The following is a 24,892-nucleotide window of genomic DNA, read 5'->3' on the forward strand; positions in this document are numbered from 1 at the left end:
TACTGAAATAGTTAAGGAATATCTCTGTTGCTATCAAACTTTGGAGTAGTTACTTTGATTAGATGCCTTGGGAAAGGTTTTCTGGGGTACCCATGCTAGAGAACTATAATGAACAGTTCAGTATAAAAACATACTGGCAAAAAGTCGTATACCGAACCGGTGGGCAAATCAGTTAGTCTTACAAATACACCTCTGAACTCTGTAAGAGCACTAAAGAAACATCATTAAAAATAGTCACTGCCCTGACATTACTGTATGAGCTATGTAAGGTGTACCTGACCTAAGAAAGCACCTGTGACTCAGCTAGTAATTAATGGATCACAAAGTTTAGAAATTAACTTGAGAAAAAGGAAGTCCAATGGATCATTAAAGTCCATACTCCCCAAGTAGAAGATATCAAGCGAATGTTAAAGAACATTTACATCTAATCTAAATAGCAACATAACAATTAACTGACAAAAGGTCCTGTTAATTATTTTGCAATGCATTAGAGAACAGTCTGGAAGGTATTAATAAAAGAGCAGAAAATTCAAGTGTTTGTGATGACATTGTTAACACTTGGTTTTTTCCTCACTCTATACCATGGAAGTCACTTCAGAATGTTTACTGATGTTCGCTACTAGCTGTAACCATCCGATTTCAAAATCCCCATATTCTTTGTTGAAATCACTGGTTTCTTTCATTACACAACACTTAATTCTCAGCTTTTCAACAGGCTCCTAGAGTCCTGACAGCCACAGAACAATCCTCAAAGAAATTCCGAAGGAATTCGTGTTTCTTAGTTTGTCACTCATGTTCAGTCCTTATGTCACCAAGCATGCCCTATCTAGTATGATCAAGAACCGCATAGACAGGACCAGGCTCTCCAAGGCCACACAGCACTGGGCCACACACTTTCCTTTTAAGTACAGAAAATCTAAAACTTCCTAAGTGACCTGGTCTATGAATGACTCCCTATGAGTCTCACCCTCAATGCAACAAACTAGGGAATTCAATTACTAATACAAAACAGGTGTTTGAGTTTGACCCCAGGAATAGAGAACATTTTAAATTAGTCAACCATGGTTTGGAGGGAGGGGGTGGGGTGTGGAAGGGGTTCCAGATGTTGCAATGCACTCAGCTCCATGTTATGAAACACACAGGAATACAGAAAACTTCTGCCTAAGCTCTACTTAAGAACAGCAAAAGAAATCACAGAACAAGATTAAAATACATCTACAGCTTTATTGAATTCTTTTTGAATACAAAATGTCTGTTGTATTGGATAAGGCAATAGTGTCCAAGTTTTCTTTGTATAAATACATGGAAAATAATATTTTATAGTTTTAAAAAATAAATTAGTGTTCTGTTCTCTTCTTGTCCTTCCTTATCTTTTTGCTCTTTCCCGCTTGTTTAGATGATTCTTCCTGAAATGAAGAACAAGCATTTAAAAATTTAAACAGCATTCTTACACACTGTGAGTATTCTCTCAAAGTCACCCACGAGAATTATTTTTAATATGAACAGTGTTCATAGTTCACTGAGATTTATGAAAGTTTTGAACTGTGTTATATTTATCCAGTTTCATTAATTTGTCTGCTTATCTTGCTATTTAGAAACTTCTGCCTTCAGCAACGATAAAATTATAGAGAGAGCTATGCAACAGAAGCATATAATGTAAAAATAATCTAAGCCATTTCCACTCAAGGAAGAGGTTTCCAGTACAGGAATACTTCTACACTACACCGCGCACCAATATATTAAAACTGCTTCCCTAAGTGAAACAAACCTACACCGGGAAAAACAAAATTTTGCCGGTTTTGCTGGATCAACGATCACCATTGTAATGCATTTTACATTTACGCAGAAGTCAGCTTACTGACTGCCAATTCTGAAAAACGAGACTCTTCTTCAGTAGGCACTCATTCCAAGCACTCCCCCAAAAGGCAAAGGGATCTGCCACTACATCGACCAGAATCTGGGACATTTTAACCTACTCCCTTCTACCTGTTGCACATGGGAGGGAAACTGACCCTAACAGGATGTCTGAACTCCGCTAAAAGAATACTTTTGCTAAGAGCCACATCTATGGCACTAGAATTTACTGTCAGTTCCATCTGTTATTTTTCTGATGAACACTGGTAACAAAATACCTTTGTTAATACACCATAGAGTCTGAATTAAGTTGTTAAAAATAGAAGGGAAAAAAGAAAAGCGTAATTGTTGGTACTAAACTTTTTTGTGACGGTAAATGCTTCAAAATCTTGGTAGTTTCATTTTATGAGCAACACTTTCAAATAAGAGAACATTGATAAACTGCCTCTAAAATGCAAAAAGCAAGTAACTGAAAAGTGTAGGAGGAATAAATGCTCAGCCTTCAGCCACAGCAATCTTTGATACTTTCATATAAAAAGGAAAACTGACAGTTGCATACTTTTTCAAGTATTCATTAGTAATTATTTCCTACTGTCTTAAAACAAGAATATTAGACTATTAAATGACCTAAGTCTCTTAAGAAGTAAAATGCCATTTAAAGACATTTGGAACTTTTGTCACCCGAGTTATCTAAGCTCCCTTGGAACATTTTCCTGTAATCTTTTCTGTAACAGTTAGTGTTACTTTGTTTGAATTCTTCTAGTTGTCATTTTTCTTTTTAAATGGTGTCTATCATCTACAATTCTGAAAACTTCTTTGGGTCTAACAAAGCTTTCAATTTTTAAAATGCCTTCTAGTTACAGTGATTCCCAGGATCAGTCTGCCTACACACTAGAACAGGTAAGCAAGAGAAGCAGCAGCTTCCAGCTTTCTGAACACACAGGAAGAGGCATTTCCCCCTCCCACCCTCCCCCAACCCTCAAATTTGTGTTCTGGATCGATGTCCCCAACTGCTGCCACCCTTCTATTGCACACCTCACACTGAGAAATCAGGTCACTAACTTATTTTGAAGTTCTCCAGGAGTCTTCCCACTGATCCTATGCATACTTTCAATGCATCAAAGCAACCAGAGAACACCACAGGTTATACTACTTTTCTTCTGGCTTCATCTTAACAGTGGCAATTTACACAAATTCACATACAAATGCTGTCCTCCTAAGTGGCAGAAACTTACCACTGAAGGTACATAGTTGTATTCCACAAGTACATTTCTTGCACAATTGTTTATATGTTTAAAACGATCTGGTCCTAAGAGAATACCTCCATACCAGCGGGATACCACAACTAATACATTGTGGACATTCAGAATCTATTTTAAAAAAAGAAAAGAAAAGAAGACATAAAAGTGGTTTGTTGGTTGTTTGGTTGGTTGTTTTTTTTCCCATTGAACTAGTTTTACTGTTGACACAAATTTTAAACAGAAAAGTCTATTATCTCACATTTTTAAGAACTCAGTCAGGTAAGTGTCACACATACATTATCAGAGGGTAACAAACAATAACAAGTCCGCAGTTGTGGTAAGCTTCCATCTCCAAGCTCCTACCCAAAGGTAAATTCAAAGTAAAATGACTCAATATCCCTCAGAAAGGGCACAAAGCTATCTCATGCATGCTACAGTTGTTCATCGACGTGTCACAAACTTTAGGCATGACTTAAAGGGAAAATTATTGAGTTACATTTATAATTCTTTGATATGATGAATTATTATTTCCAGAGAGCCTCTGACACTAAGCAGATTGTCTATCCACATTTTTGGAAGTGCTGATGGATGAGCCAGGGGACAGGCATTATACACATGGATACTAAAATGCTATAAGCTAGTTCTGTTGCAACGTGCAGGAGGACTTCGCAATGGCACCCAGATAATACATAAAACCCTCTTCATTTTCCAGGTTTGAGTCCTAGTCCCTTACAACCAAGCAGTTGCTTCCTGAGCTCAAAAAGGCATATACAGAGTTCATGTAACATGAAATAATTGTATATTAAGACTCTACTTGATTTTGTTGCTCACAGAGTTAAACAGAAGTGGTGATTTCTTTTACTGGAATTGAAGGCAAGAAACACAGAAGGCCTTCAACAGCTTTACTTTTCACAAAATCTAAAAGTGGTTTGACTAGACTTGAAAACTGGCATTTATTCCGCCTTACAGCAATTCTTTCCTCAAGATCCCCCCATCATCAGCAAACACTAGTAACACAGGGAATGCCAACTAAGAATCAGAAAGAAACACACATCTTGTCAAAATATAAGATATACGTTACTGCATGGAAATGTGTAGTGACAATCACTAGTTAGCAGTTTTGCTCAAATTAGCCTTGCATGGTTAGTGACCACGATTCTGAATCTGTCCCTCAAACGAAGTAATAGGAATCTCTGTGGAAGGTCTTCACTTACAAGCAACTACACTAATGCACACAGACAGCTTGGAGCCAGACAGAGCAAACACGGCTTTATTTGCATAAGGCTGAACAAAACCACAGCGGTCTGCAAGGTATCATGGCGCTTTGGTGGAGGTGAGAAAAATCACGTAAGAACTCGCTATCAATGAGGCATGTTAACAACTATTCATCGACTCCATTAAGGAGAAAAATACATATATTTGTCTAATTTGAACAATACTATTAGAAGATTCTATCACTGTTTGTGAAGACAGAAATATTCTTAGAATTTTAAAATTAAAAAGGATAATGTAAAAAGAAAGGAGGATTGGGGCAGGTTTTTTGACAGGCATTTTCTACTCCACATTTACACATCGGCCATAAAGTCTACGTATAGCAACTGTTCACAGTAAACAGGATGCCAAAGACAGTTGGCAAATTTTTTAACTCTACGTTCGAAAGAATTAATCTAAAATACAGGGGGTTTTGTAACCGGAAAGTGCTATCTTGACTGAAGTGCTAGGTTTATCTGAAACAAGATAAGATTTCTATTGCAAAAGAAAAACTGTAACTATAGCAACAATTAAGTGTATTAAACCATCTCGTTTTCATGCCTAGATTATATGTCATAGATGCTTATAACAGAAAAACTACGAGACCTATGAACATACAGAAATCAGCCCATAAACTATTTTAATGTTTTCCTAGAGGTGAAATTTGCACCTTTAGAAAACCCCTGTTGTAAAGGGGACATCAATCTAAAAATGAAAATTAAAAAAAATAATTAGTGTGCTGATATAGCTAAGTGACCTGAGGCACTGCATAAGATATACCCAGCTGTCCCCTGTAGTTATGGTATTTTATTTATGGTTTTACTAGGGCTTGCATCATGCCAGCAAATCAAAATTTATCAATCTCAACTCGCATTTAGTAGAAAATTTGCCACGGGATTATCATTGCAACACTTGAAAAATGAGATATATGTGAGTACGAGTACGACCCACAACTGGAAACAGCACAAAGAAACATATTAAATGATCAAAAAAAAAATTAACTCATTCACTCTCACTGCCTTTTGCAATTGCAGCTCTACTCTGCAAGATCAAATGTGTCTTTTTATTACAAGTATTTGAGGAAAACAAATGAAAGGCTGTGCAAAGGTCAGCTGTTGCATTCTGTCAATCAGCTTCTTCCAGACTTCATTTTCTATATACCTTACAACACACAGTAAGCATAGGAATCAAAATTTACTTATCTTTTAAACCATTCAAACTATTACTGCACCTATGAAGCACTATTTTTTCCTATGATCCAAGACTTGGAAATGCAACAGTTTGTGCATTTTCTTTCACCTTTGAGAAAGTAATCCTCTAATTGGTTACAGGTAGAGCAATAACTAAAATAATCTTCTACAAGTTTATTTATATATTAGTGATTTTTAAAATCTGTTCAAGACTTCCAGAAGTCAAAGATTAGTTTTGATAACCTGCATAAGATGAAGAAGACGTCCACCTGCTGCTGTCTCCCCATCATCTTCACAATCCTGTAAGAATGTCTGCTTATCTTCACAGTATATTCTTAAAAAAAGAAAAAAACCCACCCAAACAAAACAGATTTTAAAAAAGTCAATCAACTGACATGTTGACATGATTAATGAAGTCTGAGATCTTTCATATGCATGTGTATCAATTCTACTTCTCCACTAAGGACATTTACATGAAAACAGGATGAGGCTTAGGGTAAACCACAAGTACTTATTCTGTACAGCAGAACAAGTTTTGAGAAGCTTTTACACGGGCTTTAGCTAATTCTGCTTCAGCTTAACTCCAGAGTCATTACCAGTGCAAAATCCCTAATCAGAAAAATCCTTAGGTTTTTCACCTAATAATTATGCCTAGCTGAAACCAACTCTACCAGATACAGGTTTGAATTATGATACACACCCACAAACTGGAAGAACTCGAACAAAAATATTATGAATAATTACTTAGGTCTGTATTTCAGCAGCAGCATGAAACTATTACTGAAGTTCAACTTTAGATTCCCCATGCCATCTTCTTCCTCATAAGGCACTCCAGGAAACTTTGGGGTATATTGTTTGATATAAAGGACAGCTGCCCAGGTCTAAATTTCCAGAAGTAATGCTCGAAGGTCTACTGTTTGTTACCAATTGATTTCATAACTTCCAAACTTGGTTAATCCACAGGTGACACAGTGACAAAGAGGCTTCTGGTACTAGATGACAAATATGAAACTATGTTTCTGTTGCGTTTTGGAAATGTATTTAGATAGTACGAGTGAAAGAAACCAGATCACCATTGGCAATAACAGAAACCCCCTCTCTATAGAAACCTTTTACTTAGGTAGACTTCTTGGTAAAGTAAGCTTTCACTTGGTCTCATTCATATTTCATTAGGATCACGCCAGAATGCATATGAATGGATCAGCATCTACACGGGCTTTTTCAGACAACTGGTTCCTCCAGTAATGAAAAAGGCTCCTTTTACTGTCACTTACATTCTTCAGAAAACCTGCATCACTGTCTGGACCGAGAGCAATTAATTTCATGCAAGCTATGTTCACAAAAGTTGCCAGAGACAGACCACTGCAAAACTCACTTTTACCTGTTTCTCATCTTCCCTGAAGTTTCGCAGCTGAAACTTCATATGTCAGATGTCTGCATCAGGCTTTCTGTTTCAACTCTTGTATCAACTAAAAATGTTCAGCTATTTCTCAATATAAGGTTGCCGGTAAAAAAGTTACTTTGCCCAAGTGAAAACACATTTAGTTCAGGATGATGAAGCATTTCCATGCTCACACTCAGAACAAAGTATAACAACACATTTCACATCCACCTCTAGTCTTTTTTTTTATTCCTAATGCTGCTTTACTATCTTAACATATTTACTACTATATGATCTACTTTCTTGACTTCAAGTTTAAAATAAAGACTAAAACCATCACCATACAAATAAGAAACCTACTCCTATAAAGATTTAATAGCAAGGAATTTTACTTTTCTCACATCCTGCACTCATTTTTCAAAGAGCACTGAAAAAAAAAAATTTTAAAAATCACTGTTCATCTCTCACCTGTATGCATATATGTTGTGGGTAGCACTTGCAATTTTCTTGTTCTCATTCAGTTTTTCAAGAACTCTCTTTACCTTTAAGAAAACAGAAATAAGTTTTGTTTTATAACAGGGATTTCATACACACCATCTCAATATCACTGCTAAACAAACATCACCACCTTAATACTATAATGAAACAGTTTTACACTTTGATATAAAATTAATTAAATATTTAAGAGCAATAACTCAAGAAGCAACTTCTCTGTACCCTCATGCTAGTTTTAAATAATTTTTCTGGGATACTGAAAACAGCTGTTCCTTGCATTTGTGCATTGTGTACATTCATGTAATTGCTAAAGATGTAGAGGTGTCAAATCACTTTACAAAACAAGGGAGGCAGTAAGATCTAGAAGAGATTTTTAATCAGCATTAAGTAACAATTACATCTGCTTACTTTTTTGAACTATAACATTAAGCTGGAATGTAACAAAACTTGATATACATTTTCCCATGTAAAACATAAAAACACACTGCTTTTACATATTTCACAAAAAACATGGGATGTTTAGAAAGCTCTACTACGTTTTGAGTTTTTCCTTTTTCCACAAACACACTTTTTTTCAGAGTTTCCATTTCACAGAAATAATACTAAAAAAAAAAAAGTTCTATTATGGGTCCGGAAGTGTCACTGTTTCCCAGAAAACAGATATTCCCACCATGACATCTCTCTGCTCCTAAGTACCACCAAGTTCAAAACATTTATCAGTATCAGTTAATCTTCCATTTCTAATTAAACAAGCTAGCAATTGTTCAATCCTTTCCAATTTGGTCTAGCAAAAGGAGAGCTTTGATCAAGACATTGTTTTGGTACATAATACAAAATTAATACTAGTTTGAGCAAAACATTACTGAAACATTTGGGAAAACATGCTTGGCAAGTAAATTGCCTTCCACTCCAAAGAAAAACGTCTCTGGGGAGTAATCAATATACATATTTAATATCCATCTTAGCTATACTATGCTAATTCCAATTTTTCTGGAAGAAATTCAGCTTATAAAAATCACCTCAAATATAAGATACCCCAATGAAAAAACTCCTTTTATTAATGGAGAACATTGCTTCAGACATGCTTTCTCCTTTCCCCCCCCCCCCAAAGGGGAACACTGAAGAAAGACAACTTATATTACTTAATTCACTTTCATAAATATATTTCAATACATGGACATAGGGTACAAGGCATATGAAATAATCATCACCTTTGACATTACTTATCTGTCTGCTACCAGGCTCCTAAAAACATACCTTAAAAATTCATTATGTATCTGTATTATCAATGAACCTCCAAGACACACATCTTATAGCTAAACAACAGTTTATCTTTTTTCCTGTTGTAGCTCCTGAGCCTTTATTTCTCCTGTTCCCCTCTCTATTATTCCTGCCTTAGGGAATTAAGGGATATAATTCTCTACATGTCAGTGAAACACCTCCTTATAAAAGACAGAAGATGCTTAAACAGATCAGTTTTCAGTGCTACCTTACTAAATCAATGTCAATTCCAAGACTCACAGACATTTTAAATGTCAGAATAAGACAAATTCAGACAAGAAAAAGCAATGGTACCAAATACAGCCTGCTACCTGAAATATGACAATCACTTTCTTTGCCCCATAAGGTTTATAGTAACATATTCTGTTAAGTAATTACAGCACCACTCTGGCTACCATTATTCAAAACTATACTGGAAGTTAAGCTCCACTATTAAAAATACTCAATAAAGGAATTTACACAGCAATCTGTGTACTGTCCTAAAATATCAATGAATATCATTGCAGCATATAGATTATGCAAATGAAGTATTATGGGCATATACTAATCTCTTCAGCTGATAAAGAAGCTAGCTTTCACTGGAATGAGTGAGTATGAACCTGTTGAACTATAGCTAAGGTATCTAACCTACCAGTTAAAACTGTTTCTGCAGCAGAAGATGACTGATGCAATACCAAAACCTCAAAGGTACTTCAGAAAGGATGCAGGGAACTAAAGACGAAAGTCTTATGTCCATACTAGGCAAACTAATGAGGAAGCAAAACCCCAAAACCTATGGACAACTTAAAATGTTACAGCTTTTTTATATAGAAATATGCCTCAAAACCCTGTCAATCTGCCAACATTCTACCGAGCATGTAGTAGATCTAGCTTACCTGGAATTTCAAAAAGCATTTGACAAAATCCCTTACCAAAAATTCTTAAAATAAAAGCTAGAATTAGATAAAAAGAAGAAAATTGTAGAGGGATTAAGGTAGTGGGTTGATTAGCATTGATAACATGCAGCTGTGGCCTTGCCGCAGCGGCAGTGGGTTGATTGACATGGATGATGTGCAGGTGTATCTCATTCTGCTAAGTGGTTAAATAGCCCTGAGGAGTGTGGGAGAGGGGGTGAGGTGGAGTAGGAGTGGTGTGACCTCTGGAGGAAGAAGATACAGCACAAACAGTAGAATCTGACCAATGGTAAAGCCTTGTTGCAGCCTACCAGTTTGTGCTGCAACAAGAAAATCCTTTCAAGGTTCAACTCTCAGTTAATTACAAGAAAACATGAGTTGTTCAGTAGTTTCCCCACTAAACGGATCAAAGGAGACTGATATTAATAGATGCAAAGTGATGTACAAAGTAATTCCAAACCAGCTATTGGCATTTGCAAAAATAGACCTTGCTGTTACAGCAGACATTACTACTAAAACACCAACTCAGTGCTCAGTAAAGGTCAAAAAAGTAAGTTGAAAGATATTACTAGGAAAAGAATATGGAAAACAGAAGAACTCTTCACACCACTATAAATCCTTGGAGTGATTGTATCTTCACTGTTGTGTACAGTTCTGATCTGCATTTCAAAAAGGTTACAGCATACATTACATGTACCAAAACAGACTGGAGGTTTTTAGCCTGGAAAACAGAAAACTAGGGTCTATAAAATATGACAGATGTCTAGAAAAATCTAGCTGCACAGAGAAAGTGGAGAGGTGCAACAAACAGTTATGAGCAACTGATTCACAGCAAACACTGGAAGGCATGTTTTCATACAATGCTGTGAATTCTAAAAGTTATTTCCGGTGCAAGAAGCAATGGGACAAATTCCTCAAAGGATAGAAAAAAGAAAAATCAGTAATAAAAACACAAGGATACTTTTGTTACCTTGTGTTAAACTGCTGAAAGAGGGGAAGTGTGATGGGAAACAAAATGTATCTGCCCTTTTCTAGCACTCTGCCTAGGTCTACACACACCAAGGATCAGCAAGAGAAACTAGCGCTAAGATTTTTTCTAGCTATAGGCAAATACACCTCTAGAAGCATGCTCACCCCTCTAACTTAGGTTTTGATAAAGATTTACTTATCCATTATCCAAGTGTATTTTTCAATAGAATTCCTTTCTGAAGGAAAGAAAACATCTATAAACTCATTTTAATTCATTTTCTAAGTAACACATGGTAGACTCAGCAGCTTCCAAATATCTTATGATAAAACTTGCCAACATCCAAAAGTCAAATTTCAGTTTTATTATTCTCTTACATCTAATGCACATAATGGTAAAGAATAGCAGGAAGCACTGCAGAGATGATCTTTAGAGCTATTTAGCTGATCGTGAAAGTGAGAAACTGATGACTACTCAGACAATATTAGCAAAGACAGACAGACATATTTGGCTTTTCAGTAATACTTTTTCAAGATCAAAGTACAGACAAAAAGAGCAGATTTGATTTCTACTAACTTGTTTGAGTGTTACCACAGGAGCCAGATGTGCCTGGAAAGTACTCCTTCGATCTGTAATTGGGTTTCCATGATGTATGGATGGCAGTTCTTCATCTACTGATCACAAACAAGGAAGAGTTTGTTTTCTTTTAAAGGTACTGAAACACTGCATATGGCTACGTAAGTAAAGCATGTCTCAACTTCAAAAAATGGATTTGTTAACATACATAAGATGACATACAGAACCACCAAAAATATGCTGGGTTTTTTTATGACTGTTATTAATCTTTATTATAACTTTAATGTTACTAATTTTACTCAAAAGCTGAGCAGAAAACCAGCATCTTACGTCCTCTCCCTTCCAAGTTATTTCCTCAGAATTAACAAGGACATATTTTTTACCTTCTTGATTTTCAGATGTAATGTAATTTAACATTTTAATTTGTTCTTCCTGAATGGGCTGATAGTCTAAGAGAAAATCATCTCCATCATCTTCATCAACTTCTTCACTGGTTTTCTTAATATCTGGATCTATTAAGATACAAGTAGTAGAATGTCTTACATTATCTTTTTTGAGACCAGACAAATTTTTAAATTCTTTTTCTCAAAAATCTCTGGCTTTTCAGTTCAAATCAATTTACTGTTAAAAATTATGAAATGCAGAATGGTAACATTAATTATAACAAAACCCAGAAATTCTTAGTCCAGTATTAGCTATAATCTTCCTCAGAGTTTAGAATACAATACTCATGCAAGGATCCTTGCACAGTATCTTCTGTTTCAATACTAATTAACAGTATTTCTAAAAAGAAAAGAACAATAATGTTTTTAATTTCCATTAAGCTTTTACAGTGCTACCATTAATTTAGTCTGAATTTAGAGTCCAAAATAATCTGATATTTCACAAGAACTCCAGTCTTTTATTGGTCATTTGGGGAAAAATGTAGACCTGTTGTTCAATGCTATTTCATGAAGCTATAAAATCTTTATATTTCAAACATCTCTCTGGACAAGTTTCCAGCACTCCAGGATTCCCAAAATCCTATTTTACTTCATTCGTAGGACACACAAAAAGTAATAGTCAACAGGAAAAGAGTAAATATCGCACACAGTCAGTGCTCTGGCAACTGGATTTAGAGGGAATCTACCATACAGACAAGTTAATATATCACAAAGTAGTTTCCTATTTAGAGGGCCTATGATGCAGTGACAATGCAGTTCTTAGAACATAGGTACATTCTATGAAAAAGCAGAGGGGAGATACAGCATGTTCAAAAGGCCTAGAAAAATCATTACATGCGTTAAATAGAAGCCACAAGCTGAAGTCAAAATACCTAACAAACTTCCAATATTGTCAGTAAAATTTGCACTTCTCAGTATCCACTCCCTTAGTCACATCAATGAAAAATGAGTTTTTAAATGTCTGTGATGTAGCAACAAAATGCACCGTTTATTGAAAGACTAAAACTAGACCTTATGAAGCAGCACTGAATACATCTGGTTTTTTACCTCTGCAGTCTTTTATTCCTCATAGGACTAAACTAACATCCGTAACACAGAAAAATACTTCTTCTTCCTTTTGCCACAAGTGCATGCATGCATGTCACTCATGCACCTCATAGCAGTTTAGCTTTGTAATGTACAAACAAAAACCACCAAGAAAACTCCACCACTTTCTGAAAGACAAACTGTGAGTTTACACAAACTCTGTCACTGTAAAAGTAAGGGCAGAATAATGACTGCAACTCTAGTGATGATGTACTTCTCATCCCAATATAGTAAAATGCAACTAAGATAGAATACTTGGTTATTTGTCTGCATATTCCACCAAAGTTTATCTTCTTTTGAGGCTAATTGCAATCCCCCAAGAGTGCACTTAACACCAGAAATTAAGTATTGATATCCCTTATCAATACTTACTTTGATTATATTTTGATTATTGAATAATCCCTTTGCAGAACTGAGGACAATGAATAATGTACCTGTGTGCAGCACTCTTGCTTTCACACAAGTAATTTAATTCCTGAGAGAACGGAGGACCTTGTTCCAGTTCACTGAGGCCACCCACCCACCTCCTTTTCTTCCCCTACTGCTTTTCAAAAAAGGCAGCTATCACGGTAAAACAATGAGCCATGATGCTGAAGACTGTTGTTTTCTGTTATTTAGATCCAATACAAAACCGGGCATAAAGTTTTAACTTGTAATGAAATTTTACTTCACAGTTGAACAAGAACTAAACTGGAAAACCTGTGTATTTTCTGAAGTACCTTGATCTGATGACCGTGCCTTTTCTATCAGAACTTCTCGTATCTTCTCCACCCATAAATAAAGTATACTTTCGCCAAGGTTCTGTCTGGAAGTTAAAACTCACAGTGAACAGAGAATAATTTTTGTGGATTTCACTTGAAAAGTACACCATATAACATCCAGATTTCAGACACACAGAAACAGACCATTATAATCTAGTGACACAAAGAGCTTAGATGGGCTTGTGAAGAGTTCTGTCTCAGTAGTTCACTGGGTGAAACACATGATATCAGCATCATTATAGATTTTTTCTGTGAGTGGCTTTTTTAAAAAAAACAACATTAAAAGCACTACTGCTGGAGAACAGCCAGAAGCTTTCTGACCACTAAGGAAAGGGAAAGCAACCGTGAGAAAAGGAAGCTGGCCAGTCTTCAGTATTTTCAAAAGAATACGAAGCTAGGATGTTTAGCCTTAGAGCTTGTTTCAGATCAGTTTTCTCCTCAAAACGTACTGCCAGTGGTGAGCTCCTTCAGATGCTCTGTGGCTGAGGGCTCTTTCCCTTCCCGTTTGGGAGTGGGCTCTTCCTTGGAACAACCCCACTTCTCTTCCCCCTCAAGCAGCCAGTGTACGCACAGCAGAGGCTGATGTCGGTGGACTGTGATAGTGAGTGGCAGTAGACACAGTGAAGCATTGGACTGATATGCTAGAGTCTGGGTAACAAGCAGTCCTATAGGACAGAGAGGTAAGGATTTAGGTTTAGGAGTCCTCAGTCGGGGGGCACAGCTGTGTATTAAAGTACTGGGGGAGGATGGGATGAATACATTTTTAATGCACACACTCAGAGTTAAGAAATGCTGCCTTAACGTGCAGCACGACCCAAACAAAATATATTTGAAATGGTGTCCTAAAAATTTGTCTTTGCAATTATATTTTAATATGCCTCAAAAACTTAGGGTTGTATGTAACTCACGGTTTCTCATTAGTTTTGTTCTTACTGCCACCATCTGGGGCACCATGTAAGCACATATAAGTGACAAAATTACATTTTAAAACGCTTACTTTGCTTAATGTATACAGCACTACTGCTGAATACAATCAGAAATCCATCTAAATATAGATATGTTAAGAAAAATATTCAAGCAAAAATAAGGAATTTATAACCTTGTAGCTCTCTCTTCAAAATCTGGACAGAATCCAGAACAATTCAACATCCTGATTTCATGTTGCTTCTTATCATACAGAAGCACTACTTCAATACATGAAGAACTATATTTGTTTTAATGATGGAATGAGAGAGATAAGACAATTAATAAGATTGCCCTGTTTTGCGTAAGTAAATAGTAATTTCTTCAGCTATCACCCAATTTCAGTTTCTGCCTATTCGCAAATTACACTCAGTGTTGAAAGGTTACCTTTCTATGTTGCTGTTTTTCTTGTCATTTTTGTCTATGTCATGAAACAAAGCTTTCTATTGAATAAAAGTCTTACCAGAAGAATATCCGGGAAAAAAAAGAAACAACAAAAAACAAACCAAACATTTGCTACGTTTTTAAGAGTTTTGGGTCTCCCACAACAGACTTGTGATCTGTAATTATCCAGTTTTTCCACCTCCTTAAGAATTTAGTGATTGACAGTGTAGTTCATACTGTTTTACATTGCAGAACTACATAATTTAGATCACTAGGGACTAGAAACCTAGTGAAACACACAATGTAAATGATGCAAAGTACCTTTGTTTATTTGATAACTATTTAGACACTGCATAGATAAAAGGCTTTTACAAACACTGTGCATATCAGTGACTACTCCAGGTTTTTAAAGTCTAAAATGACATACACGTACATATAGACATAAAGTACAAATGTGTTCATTTCCTGCTGAACAAACGAAGATGACAGCAGACCAGTGAGGGCTCTGAACAGCAACTGATACAGACAGAATGGAGCTGCAAGGGACTCGTATAACTAGCACAATTTAACAGCCTACAAGACTGCAGGGGGAAAGAAAAGAAAAGAAAAGAAAATTGCTTCACAACCATGCTATTCCATCTCACAGTCCTCATGTGGCAACTTGTGCAAGATGCTCAGGACATTTGAAGAACCACCTACAGCAGCTCTACCTCTGGTAGAAAGTCCAGCAAATCCTATGAATCTGGACAGAGATAAGGACAATCTCTGCCCTTTTAGTTCCACTGAACAACGGTAGTTAATAGGACCCCATAGAACTTTTCACTTACAATCCTTGTGCATTTTTAAACACTTCAAATTCAGTTTTACTTGCTTAAATTACATGTTGCTTAATTAGATAAGAAACCCAAGTTAATCAAAGTAACTAACTGAGTAATTAGACAAAAAACTCGCATGCAAGCTAAGTGCTCTCTTCCTTATTTTATGGCATTAAAAAACATCTCTTGTGCGAGATGTTCAGATTTTAGTACTTTGGGCATGACTGTGCTTCCTTATGACGTATTTTCATTTCATTTCATTTATATTCTCTTTGGGATCTTGAAGAATTAAGTAAACCATATAAAATTACTACATTTACTACCCCAATTTCACACCAATTCAGAAACGCATAATTTGAGTATTTCTAAATGTTCCCTTTATTCTCCTGCATTCATTATGCATTGTTGTTAAATGCACTCTGTGACAGTAAACAGTCCGCTATGTTAGTTTCTAGTTAATAGATTCTACATATGTTTAATTTGTTTTAAAACCTACTTATCCCTTAGCTATCTTTTAAGAAAAACTGTTTTGCCACTTATGCACTCTAAGACATGATTGAATGTTTCCACATCCCACCATTTAACATTTAAATGTAGAACAGATGCAGAAATCTCATACTTCATAGCACCAATTCATAAGCAATCTCATAGATTCTAAAGGGAGTCTATTCTATTAGGAGTCAAAATGAAGCTTCTATCCTTACAGAACACCAGGTCTAAACAACATAAATCAAATTTGTCAGTTTAACACGATTCATTCTTGCAAAATGCTTCCTAAACAAATGGCACCTTTAACTGTTAGCTTTATAAAAGAAACTTGCTATTTCATGCAGGTACTTCAAAAGCATACACTGAGAAAGGCAAGAAACTGAAAATGCATTGTCTCCTTTTACTGTATTTCACAAATGTCTAACTTACACATATATTTCTTCCAAGCTATTTGCTAGTTCCATATAATCTTCTCTCCGAAGCCAAGGGGCACTAGAATGAAAAGAAATACAATGAAAATTGTGCCCATATGCTGATTCCAACATCTCAACAAACATACATTTTAAAAGAAATGTGACAAGCACCTTAAAAATATAATATTGTCAATCATTCTCATTTAACAAGATTCCAGTTGTAAATATCTTGGTAAAAGCATGATCACCCAGTTCTCCTTCAAGACTCCTAACTTGGGCTGCCTTTTCCTATCTCAGGCAAAAAAGCTGGAATCATTTTTCATGGTAGGCCATTGTCACTTCAGGGCCATCTTATGTATTATTAGTTTACCTTTCCAACTCCTTCAGCACCATAGTATCTATTATATTTAGAATGACCCTTCAGTTCTGTACCTGTACCCTCTTGGTCTCACGTTAAACTATAAACTTTGCCTCAAGTTTACCAGCACTCTTTTGCACTGCCTTGTCAATACTGCTGACCAAAAAGTAGATAACGCTGTGTGTCATGCCCTGCAGGTCCCTCCATCATCCAAATCAGGGACCTAGCTTACATGTCTCCATTCCCATCTCGTTTACATTTTAGGCAATAAGGGGAGAGCAGGGAAGGAAAATAGGAAGATGGCACATGCCAGGCTCCATCCCAACAAGAGTCAGTACTCAAATGAAAAGCATGCCTTACAATCTGAAACAAAGATCCAGACAAGAGGCGTACACCCAAGGAAGCACTGAGACATCATGGTCCAACACAACAGGCAGCAGCCACCATACCTTCCACAGCCTAACTGCTGCCTTGCCACAAAATAATGCTGCAAGAAATAGAGTTGAGGGAAGAGAGCAAACTGTCACAGGGAGCTCCATGAGGCTAACTCAGGAAAAAGAGCAGAATATTCTTGCTGGAAACATCCCCCATCCCTGGTATGTTTTAACTCAAGGAGTCATCTTATCTGAACTTCAACTTATACCATAAACAGCTAACAGAGGTAATACAGAAAAAAAATACATATGTTTGAAAGAAAACTTCACTTACTTTAGTTGATAAATAGGTGGCTCTGCAGTTGGATATCCTGGTGGCAAAATCACCTGAAAGAAATTCAGGGTAAGTATTCACTAGACTACTCCTATCAGCTTTACTGATAGACTCTGACGCCCAGCACTAGGACTACTATTAGTGTCACAAATGAAGAAAATAGTTCGGTATGTTGTTACAGTATGTCAAGAAAACCCGAGTATCTGTATTGCAGATTCCAACAATGGTAATGCATACAAATATTATATTTCATGGTGCAGTTTTTGCAGATGAAGTGTCATGCAAATTAAAGTGCAAAAGAAATTTGAAAGAAGCTGCATACATGGTTACTGGACTGATTTAAGTGGCACTGCACATCCATAAGTAAGACACTTCAGTGTTTTTTCCACAAAGCAAATGCTGTTTTCAGTTCTGTAAACACAAAGTAGCTAGTTACTCAATTAAGTTGATCTGAATTTCATTTCATATCCACACTTCCCATAAAAGTAAATTTGAAGCAATTGCAGCAGATTCACTGAGGTGTCCTGCACAAAGTCAATGTAAAAAAATATGTCAGAAATTAGCCTTTGAAGAAAAACACTGAAATGAGTTTTTGTCAGTTGTGGAATTAGGATATGTAACTACTGAAAATATCACAAGCACATTGATGAGTTACAGGAATAATCACTGGAAAGTCTATGCCAGTTTCCAGTCGAAAAGCTCCTTAATCCACATGAGCAGATAACAAATCCTATTTAAAAGGGTTTCATGCAGGCACAAGATTTTGCCTGAATCAGTTCAACTTCAAATTGTGTGCCAAACTCCTTAACATCACCATACCTGCAAACAGATGGTCCATTTTGGTTGATCCAGACAGTCATTTATCTTAATGCAATAGATTTTTTCATCTGCATCAACAACACACCAGTCTTCACCATATATGGATGAAAGAGCTTCAATTTCATCAATCTGTAAAAAGCATTAAGGAAAAGTAAATAAACCCTGCCAAAGGCCACAACCTTGTGTGCCGATCACAGTTTTAAGGCTCTCTCTGTTACAGCTTATTTACAGGCGCGACAAGATTCACTGCACTGGAAGGCCACAAATATTGGGGATCCAGTCCCGATTCGCAGCACAAGTGACCTTTGCTCAGCTCTTCCACGCACACACCAGCTTTTGCATTTCCACGGCTAATCCCGTAACTCTCAGCAGCGACAAGGTGAGCAAAGGGTGGCGGAGCTGCCAGAACACCCCCCGCAGCCCAGCGCCGCTCCGGGGTGGCCCAGCCCCTCCGCAGGGGAAACACCCCGAGTGCGAGCGCTTACGGGGTAAAACCGAGTGAAGCCACCCAACAGAGCCCCACAAAAACCGGAGGGCCATCTTCCGCCTAGAAACGGAACACCTAGAATGGGGCGCCAGCGCCCATACGCAGTCACCCGCTGGTGCCTGAACAAAGCCAAGCTGCCCACGCCCCTCGCCAGGCCGGCGCTCACCAGAAGCCACAGTCACCGCCGGCGACGCGGCTCTCGCACTGCCCGCCCGAGGGACCCCCGGCCCGGCAGGACCGTGCCAGCCCGAGCGCACACACGCCGCTGCCCGCAGCCCCCCGCACCCCGCCGCCGCTCACTTGTTGCTGGGCCACTTCCGCGTCGCCCGCCGCCATGGGCACCTGAGGGAGGAGGGGCAGGGCAGGCGGCGCCGGCGCAGGCCGTGTGCGCATGCGCCCGGGGGGAGTTGCGCAGCGGTGTCGGGGACGCTGCGGCCGGTGCCCGCGCCAGCACGGTGCCCCGGCGGGCCAGCCGCAGCGCTGCCGGTCGGCGGGTGTCGGCGCACGGGTGGGTGTCCGTCTGCGGCGCCGCGGGGCTTGTCCGGGCCCTCTTTGGTCGGTGTGCCCGTGCGATCGCTGTTGCGTCCCGGAGCCCACCTGGCGAGCGGGTCGGAAAGGCAGAGGCGGCTGCTCAGAGGCGCTCGCAGAGTGTTGCCGGGACAGCCGGGCAGTGGTGGCCCAGCCTCGGGGCAGGGCCGCGGCTCCTGCTTGGGCAGGCCCCGGCTGGCACCTCCCGGACCGAGGCGAAGTGGCGAAGCCTGTCCGTGCATCAGCTACTTCTGTGTGAGGGCCTCCTGCAGCCTCCCTGCCCAGCCCCTCGGCTCCGGTTCTCTCGGGACTGCCTCGGCACCCGCGGCTTTCCCTTCCCGTGGCCCGTGTTCCTGAGGGACAAGCGGGGTAGTTCCTCCTTCTGTGCCTTTGTCCCCATTGCCTGCCGTGCAGCTCCCCTGAACCATTCTTGTGTGTTTCTGAAAGAACGCGTGATCTCGAGTGATAAATTTGTTCCCAGGTTAGGTTTAATTGCTGTCCCAAGTAAAGGAAATTCAACATTTCTCCTACTCCTGTCAGTAAGTAGCCTATATAACTTGCTCAAGATGTAGCATTAATAAATTGTTACAAAATCTACTTCTGTCATGCATTGCTGCAGAATCGAGGTTTTTATTTACTCGTTACATTTTTTTGCTTTATTAATTACATTCTACTTTTAAAATGTGTAAGCGGTTATACTTCAGTGATGATTTTACAAATAGAGTCATTTTTACCTTGCATTTATGTCACTCAAAATGAACAATTGGCATTCTTATAACTATATAATTTCTTATTAAAAAGGACTGAAAACAAATCATGGGTGTTCAAGCAGTTTTCATTACAGTTACGGAAATGCAGTTCATTTACTTAATATTGGCAAGTTTTATGCATTTCTTTTAGAGAACAGCACTGATCAAGAAAGATCTCTTTGCTTGAGTGCAAAGTACGAGTACCACCTTTTTTGCAGTTTGTAGTTCATATGTTTTCTTCCAATGTGTTTCTATACTGACAGAGTTGTGAAGAATTCAAGGTAATTTTTGTTTTCCCCTTTCTCAAAAGCTGGGAGAATTTGCACCTGCTCTGGATAACAGGATTAGAGTTCAGAATGTGACAAACAGTACACAACGTTCTAAAACCAAAAAACGGTAACAAAAACACCCCAAGATGCAACTGAGCATAGACAAACCCAACACTGTATTATCAGCTGCATATATTCAGGATGAACAACTGGTTACACAGCAGTTATGCTGAAATTATTTGAGAGTTAGAGTGATTACCAAGATAAGCATTTGCCAACAGTGCCATGTTGTAATTGAAAAAATAAAATAAAGCTCTATCCTGATCTTGTTTGAGTACCAATTCAGCTAAATACATAACTCTCCAGTTGTGAGATAATAAATACTAAAGGTTGTCCTATATGTGATAATTGGAAAGGTAATTTTTTCCAGGATCAGTGAGGCTTCTTTGTCTTCAGTGTCATGGACAGAGTTCAGTTAATTATTTTAGAAACAATAATAAAAAGAATATACCCAGTCCCAGAACATGACAATAATGCACATTTTAAAGGCGAAGCGACATATTCCACTTAAATTTAAGAGAGAGAGAGAGAGAGAGAGGGCTTTTTTGAACACATGCTTTCTTTCTGATCAAAACATAACAAAGTTTTAATCTACAAGGACCTAAAATAGATTGTGCTGCATCTGTTAGTTCTAATACTAAATTGCCTTATACATTTAAAGAGAGAACTGCAAGACATATTTTAACTTTCTGATAGCAATCCCTATATCGTGCTTGCACTTTGTAAGTTGCTAGTTTTGACTGTAGAGTTTACTGAAATATTTGAGGTCTTTTAGTACATAACTGAACCTCGCTGTCCTTTATGGTGAGCATCTCCCAAACTGATACTCTGCACAGCAGTACATGAACTTTGATATTTAAAATGGTTACTAAAACTAACCTTTGGCCCATCTGTCTTTGTGAACTATAGATAGCAAATGAAAACATTTAAAGCTCAAATCAAATCAATTAATCAAAAGAAGACCCTCAAGGTCATTAAGTGGCCCCAATTACTATGGGGAATGTGAATTGTTTTTTTCTGTCTTTTCAGGGCAAGATAATACACTGGGTAATTACTGATGCCTTTCTGGGACCAGAATCTAATCCTAGAGCACAAAAAGCTTAAACCAGATACAACTAATATTCACATAGAAAGCATAAACAAGAATATTATTTAAATGCAATGCATGTAAAAGCTATCAGCAGTTTTGAAAGGAAAAAAAAATGCTCTTTCATTTATTTGAATACTGTTTACATTCTACTACCGAGTCTGTCCAGAGGGAGGAGGTAAATAGCCACATTTTTATCTTACTTTAAAGAAAAAGGAACTCGCTGAAGAGGCTCCTTCTCCCTGTGTATATAACTTCAGCTCATATGGGCTTTATTTGTTGCATATTATTCTATCTCCACCAGTGTTGGGGTTTTTTTAAAACTTAATGATCCGAGCCTTAGAAAAATCTAGATTTGCATAACAAAGTGTGACATGAATTATATTAGGAACACAGCATAGAGTTTGACAGCACAAATTAAATGTTGATTAGGAATAAAACACCACAGCTGATATGAGTGAAGAATTCTGATCTGTGACTAAGAGTCACATGTAAGGCATACATCACGAAATCTTAACTTCACTAGAGTTGATGAGATTTTGACTGTTGACTCTGATAGAGGCACAGTATGTAAACACAGAAAGATATATCAGTATTGAGTCACAAATAAGTGAAAAATAAAGAACTAAGAAATACAGAAAACCTAAAGCATTGGAATAAAATGTCAATAACCCTGCTTGATTTTGCATACAACAGTTCAAGTAGCATGGTGTATTTGCAACTTCTCTTTTATAAAAAGAGGAAGATTAGGAACAAATAAGGGCAATGTCATATCATGTACTACCTATTAATGCCCTCGGTTTTGAGTAGGATTTTCTACTGATGCTCTGCTCGTACTGTAACTTTATCTTAATAATAGCTCAATGAGAGCATTTTCCTATAGTAACTCAGCAACAATTTTCTCTAATGCTCCCATTCTACTCTACATCCAATGTAAATCTCATTGGATGACCCAGATTGAGATTGGGAGCATATATACATTTAAACATGAAGTACTTCAGCTGATATCAGTTTCACAGTGATGCGTTTTGCTAGATTGCAATCTAAATTGACATAAATTAGCTATAAGGTTCATAGTTAAAAACTCTCCACATGCAGCTAATTTATCATTTTGGAACTAAAACCAAATCAAATGGATTGAATCACAAGAACAAAAAAGTGATTAACCAAGCCTAAATCTTGGTCTAAGACTACATGGCTGGTAAGGCTAAGGAGAAGTATATGTACAGGTGACTCATACCTTGGTTAAGAACATTTCTTTTAGCCACAACTCAGTTTTGTGCTGGCTATAGCAGTGTACAGTTGTCTTCTGTAGAGCTAGAAAAATCCAAAAGCTTTTCTACAAAGTAGTAACTGCTAGCAGGTTTTAGGAGCCTCCTGGCAGAAAAGGATCAGTGAATTCTTACATTTTCTCCTGCCATACCTATATTCAGATAAAAAGGGCATGTTAAAATGAAGTCTTCTCTAGTATGTGGTTTGGTTGTTGGTTTGGTTTTTTTTCTTTTCTGCTACAGGATACCTCCAGAAACTGCCTGAGCTTGCTTCAGTGCTGCTTTGAGGAGCAAAAAGCCTTCCTAATCTTAGTTAATCTGGCTCACACCATCACGCAATTTGAAGCACAAATACAGGCTGGGCAGAGAATAGATGACAACAGCCCTGAGGAGAAAGACTTGGGAATGTTAGTGGATGAGAAGCTTGACACAGCCCAGTAATGTGCATTCACAGCCCCAAAAGCCAACCAAATCCTAGGCTGCATCAAAAGAAGCATGGCCAGCAGGTCAAGGGAGGTGATTCTCCCTCTCTGCTCCACTCTCACGACACCCTGCCTGCAGTGCTGCGTCCAGCTCTGGGGCCCCCAACATAAGGACATGGACCTGTTGCAGCATGGAGTGAGTCCAGAGGAGGGCCACAAAGATGAACAGAAGGTTACAGCACCTCTCTTATGAAGACAGGCTGAGAGAGCTGGAGTTGTTCAGGCTAGAGAAGAGAAGGCTCCGGGAAGACCTTACAGCAGCCTTTCAGTGCCTAAAGGGGGCCTGCGAGAAAGCTGGAGAGGGACTCTTTACAAGGGCACGTAGTGATAGGACAAGGGATAGTGGTTTTGAGCTGAGAAAGGGTAGCTTTAGGTTAGATATTATGAAAAAATTCTTTACTATGAGGGTGGTGAGACACAGGAACAGGTTCCTCAGAGAAGCTGTGGATGCCCCATCCCTGGAAATGTTCAAGGCCAGGTTGGATGGGCCTTTGAGCCACCTGGTGTAGTGGAAGTTGTCCCTGCCCATGGCAGGGGGGTTTGAACTAGATGATCTTTAAGCTCCCTTCCAACCCAAACCATTCCATGATTCTGTGATCTACAAATTAACCACATTACATGGTTATTTCTTGCAAAGCATAAAATAAATATCAGCAATAGATTCAGATCTGTAAAAATTCCTAGTGCCGGTAGTTCAGAACAATGTGAAAATTTGCTTTCATTACTCGCTGGAAGTTGCTTTTGGTAATCCAGGGAGAAGATCCAGAGGAATCACGCCTGAGAGTGCCAGGACATTAGTTAATTCTCCTGTGTCTTTCTTTTGCCAGTCTAGTAAGAAAAATCAGTATGGAAATATGATAAGAGCCTGTGCTTGCACTGCTTTCCAGACAGAGTTGAGGAGCAACTTTCCCAAGAAGTGCACCAGGGCTGCATGCAAGCTACTAAGGAACGAATACTGAGCTTCTGTCCAATGACCATTGGTCAGTTAATGAACACTCAGTCATTAAACATTTTACTGCATGAAAACACATGCAACCTGTCATGTATCATTTATTACTCCCAATTGCCATTTCCCTGTATATACTCCCTTGCTAAGTTGTATATCTCAAATTTGACCAGTATGCTCTAGTCTGAAGAGGAAGAAAACAAAGTGTCAGCACAATAAAGAGTTGTATCATAAATAAAATTGTAAAGTTTCATTGGGGATAACAACATCAATGCCCAGTAATTCTTGTCTGTCTCCAAGTCTGAAATGTTTTCCAAAAGTTCTTCCTTAGTTCAGCCCTGGATAAATCACTAGCAATCTAAGTGAACTGTGCAGAGGCAGAAAGGGGTGTAGGGAGGTGCTACTTGTCTTCTCTCAGCTGCGAATGGTACTTCAAAATGAGAAAAGGTCAGCATCTTGGCCTGTATAGTTGCCAATGATGACATCAACCACAATAATGTGATTTTTTTTTTTCAAGTAATGGCAATGAAGTGTGGCATTATTTCAAAATTTCCAGGTGAAATACTTCTAGTCATAGGGTTTGGTTGCCTGCAGCAATGAATTCAACTAGTTGACTATGCGCTACACCCAGCAGAAGTCCCCTCC

At 38.2% G+C, this 24,892-nt stretch overlaps 1 protein-coding gene across 3 annotated transcripts; it reads right to left on the minus strand.

The window, feature by feature from the left end:
* Positions 1 to 1,204: 1,204 nt before the first annotated feature.
* IMPACT (impact RWD domain protein) lies at positions 1,205 to 21,339 on the minus strand. 3 transcript variants are annotated; one of them, XM_080380593.1, is made up of 11 exons: positions 19,156 to 21,339; positions 18,369 to 18,497; positions 17,550 to 17,602; positions 16,500 to 16,562; positions 13,378 to 13,463; positions 11,513 to 11,641; positions 11,130 to 11,227; positions 7,386 to 7,459; positions 5,780 to 5,870; positions 3,090 to 3,224; positions 1,205 to 1,406 (listed from the first exon to the last, which is right to left on the minus strand). In XM_080380593.1, the coding sequence occupies exons 1-11, from the start codon at positions 19,903 to 19,905 to the stop codon at positions 1,338 to 1,340; spliced, it is 1,677 nt and encodes a 558-aa protein (XP_080236719.1). In that variant the 5' UTR covers positions 19,906 to 21,339; the 3' UTR covers positions 1,205 to 1,337. The 3 variants fall into 3 exon arrangements, with proteins under 3 accessions (XP_080236719.1, XP_080236720.1, XP_080236721.1); XM_080380594.1 differs by having other exon boundaries at positions 11,130 to 11,224; positions 19,156 to 21,338; XM_080380595.1 differs by lacking the exon at positions 1,205 to 1,406 and having other exon boundaries at positions 3,089 to 3,224; positions 5,784 to 5,870.
* Between the last annotated feature and the right edge of the window lie 3,553 nt (positions 21,340 to 24,892).

The sequence above is a fragment of the Falco punctatus genome, assembly GCF_963210335.1.
Source record: "Falco punctatus genome assembly, chromosome: 3".
Classification (NCBI taxonomy): Eukaryota; Metazoa; Chordata; class Aves; order Falconiformes; family Falconidae; genus Falco; species Falco punctatus.